The sequence below is a fragment of the Garra rufa genome, chromosome 20 (genome assembly GCF_049309525.1).
Source record: "Garra rufa chromosome 20, GarRuf1.0, whole genome shotgun sequence".
Lineage (NCBI taxonomy): Eukaryota > Metazoa > Chordata > Actinopteri > Cypriniformes > Cyprinidae > Garra > Garra rufa.
Genome location: NC_133380.1, coordinates 13,296,450 through 13,317,296, shown reverse-complemented (window position 1 = coordinate 13,317,296; position 20,847 = coordinate 13,296,450). Strand labels below are relative to the sequence as shown.

At 34.6% G+C, this 20,847-nt stretch overlaps 2 protein-coding genes across 4 annotated transcripts in view; one reads left to right on the top strand and one right to left on the bottom strand.

Annotated features, from left to right (window-relative positions):
• Nucleotides 1-9,644, top strand: part of LOC141294244 (UDP-glucuronosyltransferase-like) — a 21,758-nt gene extending 12,114 nt beyond the window's left edge. For 2 of the 3 annotated variants that reach the window (XM_073826323.1, XM_073826322.1), the window contains 4 exons: nt 2,218-2,349; nt 4,687-4,774; nt 8,400-8,619; nt 8,708-9,644. In XM_073826323.1, the coding sequence (XP_073682424.1) occupies nt 2,218-2,349; nt 4,687-4,774; nt 8,400-8,619; nt 8,708-8,987 (720 nt within the window). In that variant the 3' untranslated portion in view covers nt 8,988-9,644. Of the gene's footprint in view, nt 1-35; nt 1,429-2,217; nt 2,350-4,686; nt 4,775-8,399; nt 8,620-8,707 lie in introns of those variants that run through there. The other variant, XM_073826325.1, reaches the window with a different exon arrangement.
• Nucleotides 9,645-10,634: 990 nt separating this feature from the next.
• Nucleotides 10,635-20,472, bottom strand: cflara (CASP8 and FADD-like apoptosis regulator a). Its single transcript, XM_073825462.1, has 9 exons — nt 20,135-20,472; nt 19,794-19,899; nt 19,550-19,685; nt 18,480-18,526; nt 18,311-18,374; nt 17,752-17,804; nt 17,541-17,619; nt 15,885-16,401; nt 10,635-12,684 (listed from the first exon to the last, which is right to left on the bottom strand). The coding sequence occupies exons 1-9, from the start codon at nt 20,470-20,472 to the stop codon at nt 12,558-12,560; spliced, it is 1,467 nt and encodes a 488-aa protein (XP_073681563.1). The 3' UTR covers nt 10,635-12,557.
• Nucleotides 20,473-20,847: the final 375 nt, after the last annotated feature.

Here is a 20,847-nt window from a genome sequence, read left to right as displayed (position 1 = left end):
GGGAAGGAAAGGAGTGGTGAGCTTCTCACGCGAGCTGGGTTTGAGGAGACGGGGGGAGGTGCTGGTAGGAGTTGCCTTCTGGTGACCTGACACAGTTACAACTCTTCCTTCTTACGCTCTTGAGTTTATACAGCTGGTTGTAAATTAGTCTTTGAGTACAATTTTTACTTAGAATCCATGACAGACGCTAAATACTAAAACCACGGTTATCCCTGCCAAAAAATCTGTGGTGTGTTCTGCTTTCAATTTTGTGTTTAAGTATTCAAAGACTCATAATAAATAAAGTTCACAGATTTGTAAAACACTACTTTTTTATGTTCAGTTTATGACTGTATGTGTATATGGAGTGCTGGCAGAGCACTTATTTCCCTTTCAGGAAATGTTTTGCGCATGTTCTGCAAACCAAAACACGGACAACTGTCCTACCCTCTTGTTTTTCCTTTCACTCTCTTGTTTCACAGTTACACACGAGAGAGTCTAAACTCAGCCCCTTTTCCTGGAGGAGGAGCTTTCTCCTCTTTTTCTTTCAGTGTTTGTGTCTAGTCTTAGGCAGACCCAGTTATGCTGATGGAGGGTTGGCTTCGGGGACTGGGTTCAGGGTTGCTGCTTATCTGGCTGGGTGCCTGGCTGAGGCCTGCGCAGGGTGGCCGGGTGCTGGTCATGCCTGTTGAAGGAAGCCACTGGCTTAGCATGAAGGTGCTGGTGACAGAACTGGCCAGGAAAGGCCATGACATCCTGGTCCTGGTGCCTGAGAGCAACATCTTGATCAAGAGTTCAGAGCTCTTCCGCACTGAGACCTTCCCGGTGAAGATCTCCAAGGAGCAGCTGTCCACCAGCTTGAAGGGATTTCAGGAGGATGTGTTTAAGCGTAGCCCTGCACTGATGGACATCTTCATCCAAGTGGGGCGTCTGCTGAACTTCACAGGAACGCAGGTGGTAGGATGCGAGTCGCTGCTTTATAATGAACCTTTGATGCAGAAGCTGAAGGAGGAGAATTTTGACTTGTTGCTCACCGATCCCTTCCTGCCTTGTGGACCTATTATCGCTTCCGCGCTTGGTCTTCCTGCGGTCTACTTCCTGCGTGGCATGCCTTGTGGCATTGACCTGTTGGCTTCACAGTGTCCATCTCCTCCATCTTACGTACCTCGGTTTCAGTCTGGCAGCACTGATGAAATGACCTTTGTAGAGCGCATTCGAAATTTCATCATGAGTGGCATAGAGTTGGGGCTGTGTCGAATAATGTACGCCAGTTTTGATGAACTTGCTGCAAGATACCTGGATGCGGATGTGACGTACCAGGAGATCCTCAGCCGTGGAGCTATCTGGTTGCATAGATATGATTTTACGTTTGAGTACCCTAAGCCTCTCATGCCAAATATGGTCCTCATCGGGGGCATCAACTGTCAGAAGAGTGCTGAACTTTCTGCTGTAAGTCACCAGAGGTGCCTTTTGAATTAGATCAAATAAGCTATTGAGGATCTTGTTCTATTGCTGTTTATTTGGAGTTGGGTTGGGGTGAGTATTGGTTCTGGAAATATGGGGTCCATTTTTGAGCTTTGATATTGGTGCTTTGTCTCAGCATGCATTACGTTTACCCTCATATAAAACATAACCCATGGTAATATGACTCCCTTCTCTAGGGCATTGTAACCTAAGGCAACGCGGTGTGTTCACTGTACTCTTTGGCACGCAACTTCCTCCTTTGCTCTCCCTCTGTGTTATTTTTCTTGTCTGCCACCCTTCCTTCCGTGAGAACCGAGACATGAATGCTACAGTTTTTTTTTCTTTGTTTATTCGAGGCTGGGGTTCTTTATAATATATATATCGTTCTTTTTACAAGTCTTGAGCTCAGCAAACAGTATGTAATTGTCTTTTAAAAATAAAGGTGCTTTAAAAGGTTCTTCACAGAGATACCATAAAAGAACCATTTTTGGTTCCACAAAGAACCATCTCTTTCTTACCTTTTTATAATCTGAAGAACCTTCTTTATGGAACCATTTAGACAAAAAATGTTATTCTATGGCATCGTGAAGCACCTTTATTTTTAAGAGTGTGGGTTCAGAAATATTATATAGCAAAGGTTAGGGTTTGGTGTTGATTAAGGGATAACATGGACCTTGGTTGATGAAGCTGTGTGAAACATGCCTGCTTATTCTCTGCTGGGTCATTATTTCATTTTGGCTTATTATTCTGTGGGTTGTTCTCTGTCTTTTGCAGGAGGTGGAGGAATTTGTCAAGGGCTCTGGAGAGCATGGTATTGTGGTGTTCAGTCTGGGTTCTTTGGTCTCCTCCATGCCAAAAGAGAAAGCCGCCATCTTCTTCAAGGCTTTTGGTATGATTCCACAAAGGGTAAGTAAGAATTTAAGTTGGAACACCATACTTTTTAGAAACTACATTATAAGTCAAATGTTTTTTGGACAGTAAGATTTTTAATGTTTTTAAAGAAGTCTCTGCTGCTAATCAAGCCTGCATTTATTTGATCCAAAGTAAAGTAAACAGTGAAAAAAAAAATATTTTTACTGTTTAAAAAAACTGTTTTCTATTTGAATATATTTGAAAATCTAATTTATTCCTGTGATTTCAAAGCTGATTTTTTAGCATCATTACTCCAGTCACATGATCCTTCAGAAATCATTCTAATATTCTGATTTGCTGCTCAAAAAAACATTTATTATTATTATTATGCTGAAATCAGCTGAGTAGAATTTTTTTCAGGTCTTTTTAATGAATAGAAAGTGCAGAAGAACAGCATTTATCTGAAATAGTAATCTTTTGTAACATTATAGATGTCTTTATCATCACTTTGGATATATTTAAAGCATTCTTTCTAAATAAAAGTATTAAATTCTGTAATTACTCCAACCAATAAAAAAATGATGGTTTTGATGGTATAATGTATAATGTTACAAAGACTTTTTATTTCAGATAAAAAAATTTAAATATTGATAATAGTAATAAATGTTTATTGAACAACAAATCAGCATATTGGAATGATTTCTGAAGGATCATGTGACACTAAAGACTGGAGTAATGATGCTAAAAAATGTAGCTTTGATCACAAGAATAAATTACATTTGAAAATATGTAAATACAAATAAATGCAGACTTGGTGAATAAAAATCACACTGTCCAAAACCTTTGAAAAAAAATGTAGCCGTAAATCAAATTATTCTGGTGCAACTTTTAAATTGTCCAGCAAAGTGTAAAACAATCATTTGAACTACACACATTTAGTAATCCCAAGTCTTTAGAACTATATTTTCTGTGCAAACAATGTGGTGCGTGACCTGAGCCTATTCTGTTTAGCATCCCAGATGTTCAGTTTCGCAGTCAAGGATTGTAGGGTTTACGAGTCCACATTACCCACTTGTTTTCTCGGCACGTTAAAGTGTAAAACTAAGTGGAGGCTGCGTGCAGAGCTTTGGCTATAGCTGTGGAGGATGTCCAGGAACATCTTGTTCTCATTAAAGTTATTGTGCATGCTGAAAAGGGGGTTTGGCACTCTGTTGCATGCTGCATTACTAGAGTAGTATTCCTGTTAGACCAAACAGGAGTCTTCTGTCAACAAGTGTTGACTGTTACATTTTAAAGATCCTTATACATTGCCATGAATCATACTTTTTTACTTTAAACCCATGAGTATTTCATAAGCCTTTACTAATATGTGGCGGCACAACATTTCACAAAAATAAAATATACAGTTGAAGTCAAAAGTTTAGACAAAATCTGCAAAATTGTTTTACTGAAATAAGAGGGATCTTACAAAATGCAAGTTATTATTTTATTTATTACAGTCCTGAATAAGATATTTTACATAAAAGATGATTACATATAGTCCCCAAGAGAAAATATTAATTGACTTTATAAAAATAACCCTGTTCAAAAGTTTACATACACTTGATTCTTAATACTGCGTTGTTACCTGAATGATTCAACACTGTGTTGTTGTTGTTGTTGTTTTTAGTGATAGTTTTTCATGAGTCACTTGTTTGTCCGGAACAGTTAAACTGCCTGCTGTTCTTCAGAAAAAATGCTTCAGGTTCCATAAATTCTTTGGTTTTCCAGCATCTTTTGTGTATTTAAACCCTTTCCAACAATGATTGTATGATTTTCTATTCTTAACACACTGAGGACAATTGAGGGACTCATATGCAACTATCACAGAAGTTTTTTCCCTTTTAAAATCATACAGTTATTGTTGGAAAGGGTTCAAATACACAAAAATGCTGAAAAAACAAAGAATCTGTGGGACATGAAGTACTTTTATGAACAGTTTAGCTGTTCAGGACAAACAAGGGACTCATGAACAACTATCACTAAAAAACAAAACCAAAAACAACAACAACAAAAACACACAGCTGTGGATCATTCAGGTAACAACACAGCATTAAGAATCAAGCGTATGTAAACTTTTGATAAATTCAATTATTTTCTCTATACAACAGATCAAGAGTATATTTAAAAGTGAAATATCTTAATCAGGTCAGTACTAATTAAAAAATAACATGCGTTTTGTATGATCCCTCTTATTTTGTTAAAATACTTAACGTTTATAATAAAGATTTGGCTTCAACTGTATTTTACATTATATATTTTTTTCTTAGGATAAGAGTATTTTGATGTTTTCTGTTTGTGTGTCTAAACCCTTGTCATTTTGAAACTGTTTGCTGAATGTCATTTTTTTAGGTTCTGTGGCGGTACACAGGTGAAGTCCCTGACAATGTCCCAGAAAATGTCAAGTTGATGAAGTGGATTCCACAGAATGACTTGCTCGGTGAGATTCCCTGTTTTTTTTTTTTTTTTTTTTTGGTGTTATGCTTACATCATGTATCATCCACCCTGGTGTTGGTTCATTTTTATAAAGCTATGTAACTTAAAGAACTTTTCCCATGCCATGCAACATTTAATTAGCTAATTCAATGCATTGTATATGTTAAAATTGTTCGTGCAGCCAAAAAAAAAAAAAAAATGAAGCTCTGATTTGATTGATTAATAGAAAAGTAGAGATCTAGAAACCTAACTGAAGGTCTAAGGGCTCAAAGAATTTAATAATATACTGTATACATTTTTTTCATTTTAGTTAAAAAAAATTGTTAGTTCTTGCTTAAAACAAGTTAAAATATCTGTCAATGGGGTAAGAAAATATGTTAAATATTATTGACAGATATTTTTGCTTGTTTTAAATGAAAACACAATTTTGATACAATTTTCAGAAAACAAGATTCAATATCTTAAGCGATTTTGCTTCTCAAGAATGTTTCGATATTTGTACTGGAAAACGACAAAAACACAAAATAAGAAAATGTTTTTTGCAATGTAAATATCTATTTTTATTAATGCTTGGGCTATCTCCATTAGTGTGAAAAATATATGATTTATTTGTAGTTAAGCAACCACTTTAGTTACATTCAGTGCTAAAGATTGAAGGATTTCTGTTTGTCTTACCAGAAGTGTGTGAGGACCAGTGTGTGGGAGTAAATGTATTATTGTGAAATCCAGGGATTCACTTGGCTAATCTTTGGGTTGAAAGTTAAGGATCAGGCAACCACAAATTCCAGCTACAACTTGGATCATTAAACTGAGAACACAGAAGTAGCTTTTGTTAAACAAACTGGCATGTCAGGTATGATTGCAATGGCTGGAGAGCAGAGCCTAGTTAGACTCATAATGTTAGCTAATCCTATTAACTGTGGTTGTATTGGCGCTGATGCTTGACCAATAAGCGGTCTGTACAGCTATATAAATACTGGAAAGTTTTAAAAGAAAGGGATGCCCTAAGTTGTCAATATCTGTTTATAAAGTTTGCGGAATTCTATTAAAATATCTTTGAAGCATACTGTCGTGTAAACTTAAGTTTGCCCATATTTGGACTACTAATAAAGAAAATCACCCAAATACAAACATTTTATTAGTATAGTCTTTGTATTTGATGTTGAAAACATCACAGAATCATAGAAGAGTTAAATAAACAAATGTTAGTATAATAAATTAGGGCAAGCCTGATTCTACGCTTGCATTTTTCAAGATACTGGCTGATTTTGGGAACTGAAAGAAACTCCATTATCTAGCCACTGTAAAGAGGTATTTGTGTATATTATGACGCAAATGTACCCAATGTGACCTTTACCAAACAGAAAGGTTCCTGAATCGGAGTTGATTTTTTGATTGAAAATATTATACTACTAATATAAACTACACATCAAATCAAAGCTTTATAGAGTGGAATCCAAAGGTCTGAAGCCACTGCGTTTTGCATCTAATTCAATACAGTTTTTTTCATCACAAATTAAATGATCACCACAGCAGAGTGAACTCACAATTGCAAGAAAAAAGTCAAAATTGTGAGTTTATATCTTTTAACTCTGACTTTCTTGCAGTTGCGATAAAAAAAAAAAAATAATAAAAAAAAGTCCATGCTTCAATATGTAAACCCACAATTGCAAGAAAAAAGTCAGAATTATGAGTTTACATTAGTAATTCTGAGAAAAAAAGAATTACGGGATATAAACTCACAGTTGTGAGTTAGAAAGTCCGTATTGTGAGATATAAACTTGCAATTGCTAGAAATAAAGTCAGAATTGCTAAATGTAAATGTGCAATTGCAAGAAAAACAGTCAGAATGTGAATTTACATTGTGTTTATTGCAAGTTTATATTTTTCAATTCAGAGAAAATAAGTCGGGATATAAAGTCGCAATTGAAAGAAGATACTCGGTCTTTTTCTTTCCTCACATTTCGAATTTATAACTTACAATTGTGTCTTTTATATCCCGCAATTCTGAGAAAAAATTAAGAATATAAATTCGCAATTGCAAGTAAGTCTGAGTTGAGAGAGAAACTATGAGTAATAAAGTTATAATTGTGAGATATAAACTTGCAATCACAAGAAATAAAGTCAAAATTGCTAAATGTAAATGTACAATTGCAAGAAAAACAGTCAGAATTGCGAATTTATATCGGGTTTGTTGCAAGTTTATATTGAAAGAAGACAGTCTTTCTTTCCTCAGATTTTGAATTTTTAACTTGTGAATTATAAATTCACAATCTGAGGGGGAAATAAGATGTACATCTTGCAATTTTATTTTATTTTTTTCTCAGAACTGTGGGACATAAACTCGCAATTGCAAGAAAGTCAGAATTAAGGGATAAACTGCAAGTTATAAAGTCAGAATTGTGGGATATAAACTTGCAACTGCTAAAAATAAAGTCAGAATTGTGAGTTTACATAGTAATTGTGATTTTCTCAGAATATACGGTATATATAAACTCAAAATTGCGAGGTATAAAGTCAAAGTTGCAACTGGGAGTTATGAAGTCAGAATTGTGGGATATAAACTTGCAATTGCAAGAAATAAAGTCAGAATAGATAGATGTAAATATAAACTTGCAATAAACCTATATATATTTGCAATTCTGTTATTCTTGCAATTGTACATCTCAATTCTGAGAAAAGTCAGAAAATGAACTCACAATTGAAAGACTTTCTTTCCTCTGATTTTGAATTTATAACTCTCAATTGAGAGAAAAGACTTTCTTCTTTCATATGCCGTAATTCGGAGAAAAAAAGAATTACCTGATAAACTCACAATTCTTACTTTTTTCTTGGGTTATAAACTCGCAATTGCAAGATAGAGTTGAAAGATTAACTGCGAGTTATAAAGTCAGAATTGTGGGATATACACTTGCAATTGCAAGAAATAAAGTCAGAATTGCTAGATGTATATGAAGAATTGCAAGAAATACAGTCAGAATTGCCAATTTACTTAGGTTTATTGGAAGTTTATATATCACAATTCTGAGAAAAGTCGGAAAATTAACTCGCAATTGAAAGAATTATTTTTCTTCCCTCTGATTTTGAATTTATAACTCACAATTCTAAATTATTAATTCAAAATCTGAGAAAAAAAAAGACTTCATACACCGCAATTCGGAGAAAAAATAATTACCAGATAAACTCACAATTCTTACTTTTTTCTTGCAATTGTGAGTTTACATTTTGCAATTTGGACTTTTTTTTCCCTCAGAATTGTGGGTTATAAACTCACAATTGCAAGATAGAGTTGAAAGATTAACTGCGAGTTATAAAGTCAGAATTGTGGGATATAAACTTGCAATTGCAAGAAATAAAATCAGAATTGCTAGATGTATATGAAGAATTGCAAGAAAAAGCCGTAAGAATTGCACATTTATATCAAGTTTATATCTCAATTCTGAAAAAAAGTATTTTTCTTTTCTCAGATTTTGAATATATAACTCACAATTGCAAATTATACATTTAAAATCTGAGAGAAAAGAAGACTCCTCTTCTGACTTTTTTCTTGCAATTGGAAGTTTACATCTAGCAATTTGTACTTTTTTTAAGAATTGGGATATTCATGTGACACGTCATTTTTTTTACAGGTCACCCCAAAGCAAAAGCCTTTATCACTCATGGTGGGACGCATGGAATCTACGAGGGCATCTGTCATGGTGTTCCCATGGTGATGCTTCCCCTCTTTGGTGACCAGGGTGACAATGTGCACCGCATGGCAAGTCGAGGGGTGGGAGTGGTCCTCAACATCCATGATATCACTGCAGAAACACTGGTTGATGCTCTCAACACTGTTATCAACGACAGCAGGTGAGAGTTTGATGGTATTCACCAGTTTTTCCACATGTTTTTTTTCTGTTTCATAATCTCAATGCATTTCCTTTGCTGTGTTCTGCAGCTATAACCAAAAAATTGAGAAGCTGTCGGCCATACACAATGACCGTCCCGTGCAACCACTGGATCTTGCAGTCTACTGGACGGAGTTTGTTATGAGACACAAGGGGGCAGACCACTTGAGACCTGCTGCTCATGAGCTGAACTGGCTTCAGTACCACAGTCTAGATGTGATCGGCTTCTTGCTTTTAATTGTGCTGTTTGTAACTCTAGCAACATTGAAATGCTGTGCATTTTGCTGGAGGCGCTGCTGTAGAAAAGTGCAGAAGAGGAAGGAAGACTGATGGTATAGTGATTAAAGAGTGGTATTGCTTATGAAAGCCTACGTTTTCTACATTTACCATTATTTCAGGTTTTCATGAGACGCAACCTGATTTCTGTCACCTGACAACTGAGCCAGTGAAGTCTCTCAAAAAGCTGCTGTTTTGTAAAAGAACAGTTTCAACTGTAAAGATTTGTAGTTTACATGCTTTTATTCTGATATCACTGACCACAGCTCATCTAGAACTGTAGCCACCAGCATTTTTTGACCAAAGGTCATTCAAAGCAATGCTCTATAGGCTTAACAAACTGAAGATTATAGCTCTCTTTACAGGAATTCTGGATAAAGGAATTCCCTGAATTAACCTTGGTTAGATGCCGTCTTTAATATGATACAAATGAAGGCTGTGAAACAGAAACATAAGCTTCTCTAATTTTAATACAAGGTCCAATAGAAATGTTTTCAATTTTTATGTCTTATCAACCTTATGATCAACATCAAGGCAATCAACATTTTTTTATATGAACTTTAATTGCTTACATTTTTTCTATTATTTTCTCCTTAGATTTTTTTTATTTATTTCACTTCTAAATGACCACCAATCAATTTTAGTATGAACAAATTGTGCACTTGTAGCCTCTCTAAACTCGAAAAAATAAAATTTTAAAATATGAACACAGCAATGCTTTTTTTGTTGTTGTTTATGAAATGAAATATAGAAATATAGTCCTAGTTTCTATTCAGTTGAACTGAACTGGTTGCGTAACAAGGGTGACACATTTAGGTTTCACATTTAATGACTGAATTGTGGTGGAAACTCAAATTTTAGTTACACTTCTTTACAAACTGGGAAAAACAGACCATGTCCCATGAAAATATTTTGTAAATTTTCTACCGTAAATATATCAAAACTTAATTTTTGATTAGTAATATGCATTACTAAGTTCTAACTTCATTTGGACAGCTTTAAAGGTTGATTTTTAAATAGTCGGCCAAATATTGTCCTATCCTAACACATCAATACATCAAAACAGAAGCAGCTGAAGTGGCATTTAGATGCATTTACATGTTTAATGAAGCTAAAATGTAGCATGTAAGCATTTCTACATTGTAATATACATAATATATTTCTACATTTTTATATATATATATATATATATATATATATATAGGTCTATATAAAAATATAAAATGTTGAAAAATAAAAAGATAAGCTACTTTTCATTCTAGAATGGACCAGTGAATCATCGGCTCAAATGATTCATTCAGAAACGCCAAACTATTCAGTAATGAAACACTGCTGTGTGTTGCTCAGAGATGCAGAGACTGTTCTGCGGTGATCTTAGTTTTGAACTATGTTTGTTAACCAAGTAACTATGTTTGCCTACACACCAATGAACAACAGCACTGTTCAATCTAAGCATGTGCTGCAGGTTTGTTGTCTACTCAAGCTCTTTAAAATTGAATGTATTCTGATAGGCTGTCAATGTTGTCATCATTCATCAGCTGTTTAAAAAAGAAAAAAGAAATCCAACAATATAAAAGATTTCCAATATGTAGTTGTTGATAGTTGTACTGTGTGATCTGCTATTCTTATATATATATAAATATATATATATACACACACACACACACACACACACACACACACACACAAGAAAGAACAAAGTTTATTTAAAAGCATTTTAATTTATGATACTTCTTTACATGTTTCAAGTGAGATATTACCCACTTTAGAGACATTTTCATACTGGTCACTAATTTCACATTCTGTCATCTGTTAATCTGCTAATACAAGTCATCTAGTAACCGATTCATAATTAGGTCTCTGGAGGGAGAATAAATGAATTGCATTAAAGGGATAGTTCACCCAAAAATGAAAATTTGATGTTTATCTGCTTACCCCCAGGGCATCCAAGATGTAGGTGACTTTGTTTCTTCAGAAAAACACAAACGAAGATTTTTAACGAAAACCGGTGCAGTCTGTCAGCCAAATAATGGACGTGGATGGGCACCAAACATTTAAACGTAAACAAAAACATGCACAGACAAATCCAAATTACACCCTGCGTCTCGTGACGATACACTGATGTCCTATGACACGAAATGATTGTTTTTTGTGAAAAACTGAACAGTATTTATATCATTTTTTACCTTTTATACACAGCCACGTCCATCTGTCCTGAGCACAAGCTTATCATCCGGCTCGTTACACGTGAATGCGCTCTGGCGTAGAATACGCAAACGCCGTAAGGGGAAATCAGTGAAAAGTCCCGGATGAGTTTGCGCAAGCAAACGTAATCTTTTAGCTTTAAATCAGTTTAAACAATCAGGATAAGCGCAAGTAATTACCATTTTGAATAGCCGCTATACCCACTATCTCTGTGCTCTATGTAAACAATGAGTGTTGTATTCATGCGACAGATCGCTTCCGGGTACTTGATGCTAAACTCGTGCACATGACAGATGGATGTGGCTGTGTATCAAAGGTAAAAAATGATATAAATACTGTTCAGTTTCTCACAAAAACCGATCGTTTCGTGTCTTAGGACATCAATGTATCGTCACGAGTCGCAGGGTGTAATTTGGATTTGTCTGTGCATGTTTTTGTTTTAAAGGTTTGGTGCCCATCTAGTTCCATTATTTGGCTGACAGACTGCACCGGTTTTCGTTAAAAATCTCTGTTTGTGTTCTGCTGAGGAAACAAAGTCACCTACATCTTGGATGCCCTGGGGGTAAGCAGATACACATCAAATTTTCATTTTTGGGTGAACTATCCCTTTAATATAAAGTTATTTATAATTTACTAATGTTAAATGCGCATTTAAAATTAAGGAAAAGATGAAGTAAATGAATACAGCTACTCTCTACTCTTCTCTACTCTCTATTTTAGTAGCTTGTGTTCTTTTCAGATCCAGAAAATCTGACCAGATCAGCCTAAATTTAATCATCACGTCAATTTACTTAAAAGACCTATATAGTTAAATCAATGATATGCTCTACCAATCTATCACGCTACAATCTGCCAAGTTTATGAAGGTCACAAAACTCCAGTCTATTGCTAGAGTACCTAGAAAATGAAAACTATGAGACTAAGGATATATTTGATATATTTTTATATTTACCACGTGTAAAATGTCATGCCAGAGGAGGATGTGGTCTGGATTCTGCTTGCCTAAACAACTCAGAGTTGCTTTCCTTGCATTCATCTTTGCCTTGCACCTTTGGAGCATTTTTTTGTGTAAAGCTGCTCTTTTCAAAAGCACTAAACAAATAAACTTCATTTAGCCTGACTAATGACTGAAGGTATTCTTCAATTAACGAATGAAGCACTAGCACTGTGACTGCAACAGAGAACTTTGTATTAGCTGCATCAGGAGGTAAATATACATACATACATACATACAATAATAAATAGATATTAATAATATACAAAAACATAAAACAATGTAGGACAATAGGTTATTATGGCAGTATTTTGCTATGCTGCAATTATTCATCCATATGGACACAAATGATAGTTCTACTCTTTAAAAAAAAGTCCAAATAGACAAAAACAGAGTAGTTTATGTTGTGATACACATATTGAGTGTTACAAGTAAAGTTTCTTGAGTAGTGTGTGAGAGAGCTGAATGTGGTACTTATTGTCAGGATTTTGCTGATTGTAACTAAACACCTTTCTGTTCACCTCTGTCATGACATCCCATAAAAGCATCTTTCTGCAAATTTAAGAGAAAAAACAAAGTGAGTAAAACGCTCAACTGCAAAGGCAAAGCTGAAAAATATTTTGCATATGCACCATTTTTTACCTGTTCCTTTAAAAGAAATCTTTGAATTCTTTGTTATTCAGTGTATAACTTTATTTAAAAAATAAATGTTAAATCACTTCAGGATGTTAACAAATAGGTAACACTTTACAATAAAGTGTAATTTGTTAAAGGTGCTATACACAATTTTGTAGCACAAAATCTCAATTTTATTACATACACTATATTGCCAAAAGTATTGAGACACCCCTTTCTAATGAACAGGTTCGACTACTTTAGTCATTTCCATGAGCACAAATCTTAATATTTAAGCATATAATGATGTTCTAGGAAATTGTGTGCTTCTAATTTTATAGCAACAGTTTGGACAGGACCCTTTTCTATTCTAACAACACAATGCCTCTGTGTACAAGGCAAGGTTCAAATCAAAATGATTAATTCAGTCAGCGTGGAAGAACTTGACTGGTCTGCATAAAACCAAGTCCTAATTCCAGCTAAACACCTCTGGTATGACTTTAAATGCAGACCTTGAGCCAAAAACTCATCACCAAACACTAATGACTAATGACTAATGACTCATCACCAAACACTAATGAAGATTTGTAGTCAAGGAAATGACTAAGCATATAATGATTTTCTAGAGAATTGTGTCATTTTGATTTGAACCTTGCCTTGCAGGATTTGTACTCATGGAAATGACTAAAGTAGTCAAACCTGTTCATTAGAAGGGGGTATCTCAATACTTTTGGCAATATAGTGCGTTTAGTTTTCTTGATGTGTTGTATGAAGAGGTGTGGATGATGTGGAGATGTGGTGCTCCCGTCCGACATCTAGTGGTTAAAAATAGCACACAGCACCTTTTACATGAACCAAAAAGGAACGATACTTCTACAGCATTTATTAATCTTAGTTCATTTCAACATTTACCAATTCGTACACTGCCAGTTAAAAGATTTTAATATTTTACTTTTTTAGAATGTCTCTTCTCACCAAGCCTGAATTTATTTGATCCAAGGTACAGCAAAAACAGTCAAATTTAGATTTTTTTACCATTTAAAATAACTGTTTTCTATTTGAATATATTTTCAAATGTAATTTATTCATGTGATCAAAACTGAATTATTAACATCATTATTCCAGTCTTCAGTGTCACATGATCCATCAGAAATCATTCTAATAAGCTGATTTGCTGTTCATGAAACATTTTTTTTTTTTATTATTTTCAATATTTAAAACAATGGAGTACATTTTTTCAGGATTCTTTAATAAATAGAAAGATCCGAAGTTCAGGATTTATCTGAAATAAAAAGCTTTTGTAACATTATACACTAAACCATTCAAAATCTTGGAGTCAGTAGAATTTTAAGTAATACTTTTATTTAGAAAGGATGCTTTAAATTGATCAAAAGTGATAGACATTTATAATGTTACAAAATTATTTTTTTTTTTTCTATTTTTAAGATAAATTCTGTTCTTTTGAACTTTCTCTTCATCAAAAAAAAAAAAAAAAAATTCTACTCAGCTGTTTTCCAACATAATTATAATAAATGTTTTTTGAGCAGCAAATCATTATATTAGAATGATCTCTGAAGGATCTTTTGACTGGAGTAATGATGCTAAACATTCACTTTAACTTTAAAAAAAATCAACATTTTGCTGTTTTTGTTGTGCTTTGGCTCAAATAAATGCAGGCTAGGTGAGCAGAAGAGAGTAGTGTATGTATGTATGTATGTATGTATATATATATATATATATATATATATATATATATACACACACATATATATGCACTGTAAACTTACATGAACAGTTGTATTTTTATTAACAACAACAAAGATTACTAAAGGTTGTAAAAAAACATATTGGTCACTGTTAGTTCATACATTAATGTTAACAATTGAGACCTTATTGTAAAGTGTTAGTAAAAAAAAAAAAAAAAAAAAATATCAAATGTTTGTTCCTCAAAGTGAATGTTCAGCATATTTAAGTTCACTTCCAGAACAAAAATTTACAGATAATGTACCCACCCCCTTGTCATCCAAGCTGTTCATGTCTTTCTATCTACAGTCGTAAAGAAGAAAAACATTTTAAGATTTCTCTCCATATAATAGACATCTATGGTGCCCCAGAGTCTGAACTTCCAAAATGCAGTTTCTGTTAAAAAAAAAAATAAAACCTACCATCTAATTTTCTTCTCCAACTTCAAAATCATCCTAAATCTCTGCAGAAGTACTGACCTAGTGTTTACAAAGTGAACATGCAAAGGTGGTCAAACACCCTTTAAATGAGATGGAAGTTTTTTGACCTACCCTAACTGTGATGAACCAGAATACACAGTTCAAGCAGAGCTAGTGTAACAGGTATCGAAAGTAATGTTCATTTCGTATATAGAATTACACAAATGCTTACAAAGTATACCTGATATGCCTATCCGTGTGCATCTTCCCCTTTAAATTTCTACAGCAGCATCAATCTTAATTTCCTATGATGATTAATGATTTCATTTTAATTGAGGTTGTGATTTAATTTTGAAGTCTCATCGATGCATGTGCTAAATGCGTTGCACTTTCCTTTAACAGAAAGGGCAAGAGGGGCCAAAACACTGCTTAAAAAACATTGTGTTATCAGGTATGCTGTTTCGTCACTTGTCGAATTGATTTTATTGTTTGAAAGTTGTATTTCTTTTTCTGTGCCCTTTTCGCACCGTCTCCGCATGGGAGAAAAAGGACAGAACACTGCTAAAAAAAATAACTTTTTGTGTTATTAGATTAAAGAAGAGTCGAACTGTCAGTTGATGTCTGTCTGGTTACTTGTTAAGAGAGAAAGAAAACAAAGCAGACAACACCGGTTACACTAGACAAGACCCTTCCTCCTGGGATCCGGCTGGAATCGTTTGAAGCTACATTTAAACTGCATTTTGGAAGTTCAAACTCAGGGGCACTATGGAAGTCCATTATATGGAGAGAAATCCTGAAACGTTTTCCTCAAAAAAACAATTTCTTTACGACTGAAGAAAGACATGAACATCTTGGATGACAAGGTAGTGAGAACATTATCTGTAAATTTTCGTTCTCGAAGTGAACTACTTCTTTAAGTGAGTGAAATGCATTCATAAAATTGCATGATTTAAATTGCATAAACGATGACCATACCTCTCATGTCCCCTCAGTAAGACAGAGTTTAACGCATGCAGGTAAACCGACTGGTGGCCAGACCCTTCCAGCAGCTTTATCTCTGCTCTGCACACGCTCCAAAGGACATCCGCTGACACTGGGACAGACCTTGCATCCGCACATAGACTCCTAGCATAGCGGCATGCTGGTGCATCGGTCTCAAGGTATTCATCATCCATTAAGGGTGTATTTGGGGCTTGTGTGGTCCTGTAGATCTGGGTAAAGAAGAGTTTGGGTTTCCCACACAGAGAGGGACACTGGGTTGGGCTAAAAAGCTGCCTGAGATCCTCCAGCCAGATACCAAGTCCACTAGAGTCCGTGGCCAACAGATGATTGTCTGTTCCCCTGCTGATGATGCAGCAGACAAAGCGACTGACCCGCTGAAGGATCCTGTTGCGGGTCAGATCTTCCAAGACCTTCTGGGTTTCTTTTAGACCCAGGAGAGAGTGGAAAATGACCCTAAAACCCAGACGCTCAAATGTCTGATTTAACATCTCTGAAAGGACACAAAGTAGACGTTTAGATGCAGATATTTTATGCAAGAGTGCATTAAAAAGCTTCAAACTCTGTTCCTTTTTTGTATTAAACGGAAAAACAAAATGAGTTTCTTTAGAAAATCAGGGGTAGACAGTTGGGAGTTTTTAAAAATTTAATCTTGACGGGTGTGTTTTTTTCCCACAAACATTACGACACCCATTGTGGTTGCAACCAAGTTTACCTAAAAAAAACCAAGGTCAAAACTGAAAGTCTACACAGAAACCAAATGATAAACATGACACCGAAGACAAGACACTGTGCCAAGTTGTCGAAAAACATTGCATTGCCTTCATTCTGATCCCAGCATTAGGAAAGAGTGGATGAACTTGATTTTTATTGAAGTTCCAGACCGTGTCAGTAAGAATTCGCTCCTTTGTTCACTTCATTTTACCATGGATTAGTTTACAAACTAGCAATGTTGGGCACTTACCTTTAAAAAAGTAATTAGTTATAGTTACTAGTTACTTCTCACAAATAGTAACTGAGTTAGTAACTCAGTTACATCTTTATTAAAGTAACTAATTACCAGGCAAAGTAACTATTGCGTTACTTTAAAAAAAATCTAATTTAATATAACTATAAAATAAATATAAAACATTGTCAGCACATTTTATGGTCAGTAACGGTAACGGCGTTGTAACGGGGGGGGAAACAGTAATTCGTTTGATTACTCGTTACTGAAAAAAGTATCGCCGTTAGTAACGCCGTTTATTTATAGCGCCGTTATTCCCATCACTGCAAACAAGGAACAGTTTGACACGGGATATTCAGAAAGATTGAAACTAAAAGATGATGCTGTGCCCACTATATTGTATCTGACGTGTCACACTACACAAATGAGTAATTGTTGATTTATCTGTGAAGGATGTAGGCTGTCAAACATACACAAGTGCTAGCCAATCATAGCAGTGGGCATTTACTTCTGAGTCTACAATCCGCCATGCCTATTCAAACAAAGCGCTCTGATGAAACCGGACAGAAAATAGCCCATTACTTCTAAATTATGATGTTATAATATACTATAACATAAATAATAACAAGACAGTTCATGACCCCTTTAATACACACTTTAATTTTGATATTATGACACACACTTACCTCCATCAAAGCCAACACAGTCAATAATCACACACAGACCCCTCTGCTCAGGATTCATTTCGTACTCCTCCATAAAAGCCTAGCAGACACACAAACAGTGGGAGGAACGTCTTTTAACCTACTCATAAATAAAGTAACCATCAGAAAAGATGATAGACTTTGCCATGATTACTGTTTACAGTATTAGTCAAGTAAGAGGTTGAGTTCTTGCCTGTTGATACTGTGTCCCTGTTTCAGGCACTGAAAGCTTCAAATTTTTTAACTCTAGAGAAAAAAAAAAAAAAAAAAAAAAAACAGGCAAGTTTTTAAATGACATCCATGGGTACCTAATCAAATATGCATGCGTGTGTGTGTGTGTGTGTGTGTGTGTGTGTATATATATATATATATATATATATATATACACACAGTCCAACCAAAATGTATTCAGACACCTTCAAAATTCTCACATTTGTCACAGTTTATTCACCATAGTTTAGAAAATAATAATATAATATAGAACCAGAATACCAGAACTCAGTGGTAAACTGTGTCAAAACAAATTCACCTTGATAATGTCAGAGAACTTTGATAGAAAGGTATGTAACAAAACATGGTCTGGTTTTTGGTCCCATATTTTTATTCATTTTACTGGTAATGCACTGCATGAAGAATTTATAAAAATTTACATAAATCAACTATATAGTGTCCTGCACCCTCAAGTAAAAAAAAAAAATCAAAAAAAAAAAAATCAAAAATATACACACATAAACATGCAAAGTAAAAGTCACCTTGACAACAGCACTGTGTTTGTTTCACTGGTTGAACAAAAGACTGACGTTGCACAGGGGTGAACTGAAATGAATGTGGAGAAACATTTTTATAAAAATTTGTAAAAAATGTAATCACCAGTAACATGCTGAATCTATTATTACTATTTCCTTAAAATGCATGTCTTACCTTAAAGGAATTCTGAACTTTAGGGACTGCACATGATACATTCTGACCTGAAATTATATATAAATTCATTTTTTAGATTTAATCATGCATTATTAATTTATTTACCCATTATTTATTTTACATATTTTGGGTGGGGTGCCACTGAAGCTTGATAACTAAAGCCATGAAAGAAAAAAAAAAATCTTCAAAATGTACACATTATTTATTTTTTTGCATATGTGTGTGTATTCTTGTGGCTCTGTCGGGGATAGGGTGGGTGTTCTATTTTGGTGACTATTACAGTATATATGTAACGCATAATTTTTTGTTTTGAAACAATAAAAAGTATCTGAAAAAAAAAAAAAAAAAAAATGTACACATTTCTACAAATAAAAAAATACAAATTTTAAACATGGGGGCATTAGGTTTCATGTCAGGTTTTTGTCACAACTAAAATTATTAAAAGCTGCAATCCAATCTATACATCAGATGCAATGATAAGAACAAACATGAATATTGACAAAATTCTTGCCCTGGAAATGCTGGTTAAGTTTGGTCAACCACAAATGCCCTTTGTCCCTCAAGACAGTTTTTTGCACTCTTCTCCTTGATTTGTTATAATTTTTGGCAGTCTACAGTACTCCAAATGTTTTTCCTAGTCCGACCAATTAGTACAGCCCAAAACATGACAATAATTGACCATTTTCTGAAGCAATAATCAGCCAAATATACAAGTTTTGTTTGGTTCAGTGGCACTGTTTATGTTCAGTGCCACTTGTCATCTCCAAAATAATATTTTAAAAAGTCTGCAAAGTTAAATAACCTTGTAGGCTATCCTAAAGGATAACCTTTTTTAAAAATGAACTTTGGTTTTGAAAAACTTTGTGACAGTAATACACTTTTGATTTTGCAAGTAAAATAAAGCATTGTAGTACGGATACTGATGTACGTAATGAAACTGCAGATTGAAATGATATGTAATCAAAAGCTGCACCCAGTGTTTGCGTAAACACTCCAACGTATCGTCTGTGTAATTCCCCTACTGACAAGCAATTAAACCACAATCAAAAGTGATCTCAGCAATGACTGACCTCTATTCTTATAGGCCTGGATCTTTTTGACAAGGTCGATTCTGCAAATGTCCCTCAAACACTGTTCAAGCAGGTCTAGCTTATCAGAAGACACTTCATCTAACTTCTCCAACTCCACCACCACATCTATAAAGCTCTAGAAATCAAATGAAATGAAACAAAAATTAACATACAGATTACAACATTTTGGACTTGATCATGCTATATGCATATTTATGTTCATTTGCAAAGTCTGCTGTCTTACAGTAGCTCTATCAAGTCTTTCTTTGGGCAGAATACTGCTCAGGAGAAATATTAGAGATTGTAATTCCCCATCCTCCAGGTTTTCGCTCACATCTGCTATTAGAATCCTGTGTAAATGAGATCAACTTAACATAAATAAACTTTCAAGTGGGTCAAAATAACATTAATGGGTATTTCTGCATGGGGTTTTCCCCAAGAGAGTGCTCTAATAACCCCAAAACAAATGTCAGACTGCAAAATAAGGCTTTAATTACCATAAGTATCACCACATGGGTTGTTTTTCCCTTACAAGAGGGTAATAGATACTGAGATATGCTCTTTACCGTAGAATTAATATATTACCTGTAATCTGAGACAGCACTTCTCATCTTCAGAATTCCTTCTACCTGTTGTCTGTTGGTGGCAAAAACTTTCTTTAGGATATCAAAGCGCTTTATTCTGAACATGAGCTCCATCAGCAAGGCATGACCTGCTTGAGATTGTGTCTGCTTGGCAAATGCCAACAAAGCTGCTCTCAAATCTTCATCCACGCAGAACAAATCTGTACAAAGGTACTCTAGGATCTTACACTCCTCTTTTTTAAGAGATGCAGTCACATTGTGAACCATGTTAGGAAATCCATCCGCCATTTCACTGTATAATCCTGTATAGATGCTGGAGGTTATAGTAGTTTGGGGCATTTTAAAAGCTGGGAGTATGGCATTTTATTATGCATTTTATACATCTAGCCTATTTGTTTAGTTAAAAGTCTAGAAAAAAAAATAGCTATTTGTTTAATGTTTTTTGAGCAATTATTGAATGAAAGAAAGTCCACTGTAGCCTCATTCATCACATTCTTGAAGAAATCAATAGCCACTTCGGATTTACATCTGTAAATGACAAAGCACACACAACATGAAGCATGTTTGATGAATGTGAACAAATAGAATTCAATTACAAGGGACAAGCTTACCTTCAACGTCCCTAATTTGGAGGGCCAAAAGTTTTGGTAGTGTTGCCTGCAGACAGGCTTATCTCCTGGTGACACTAAATGAAAAAGGAAGAGAAAAATGTGA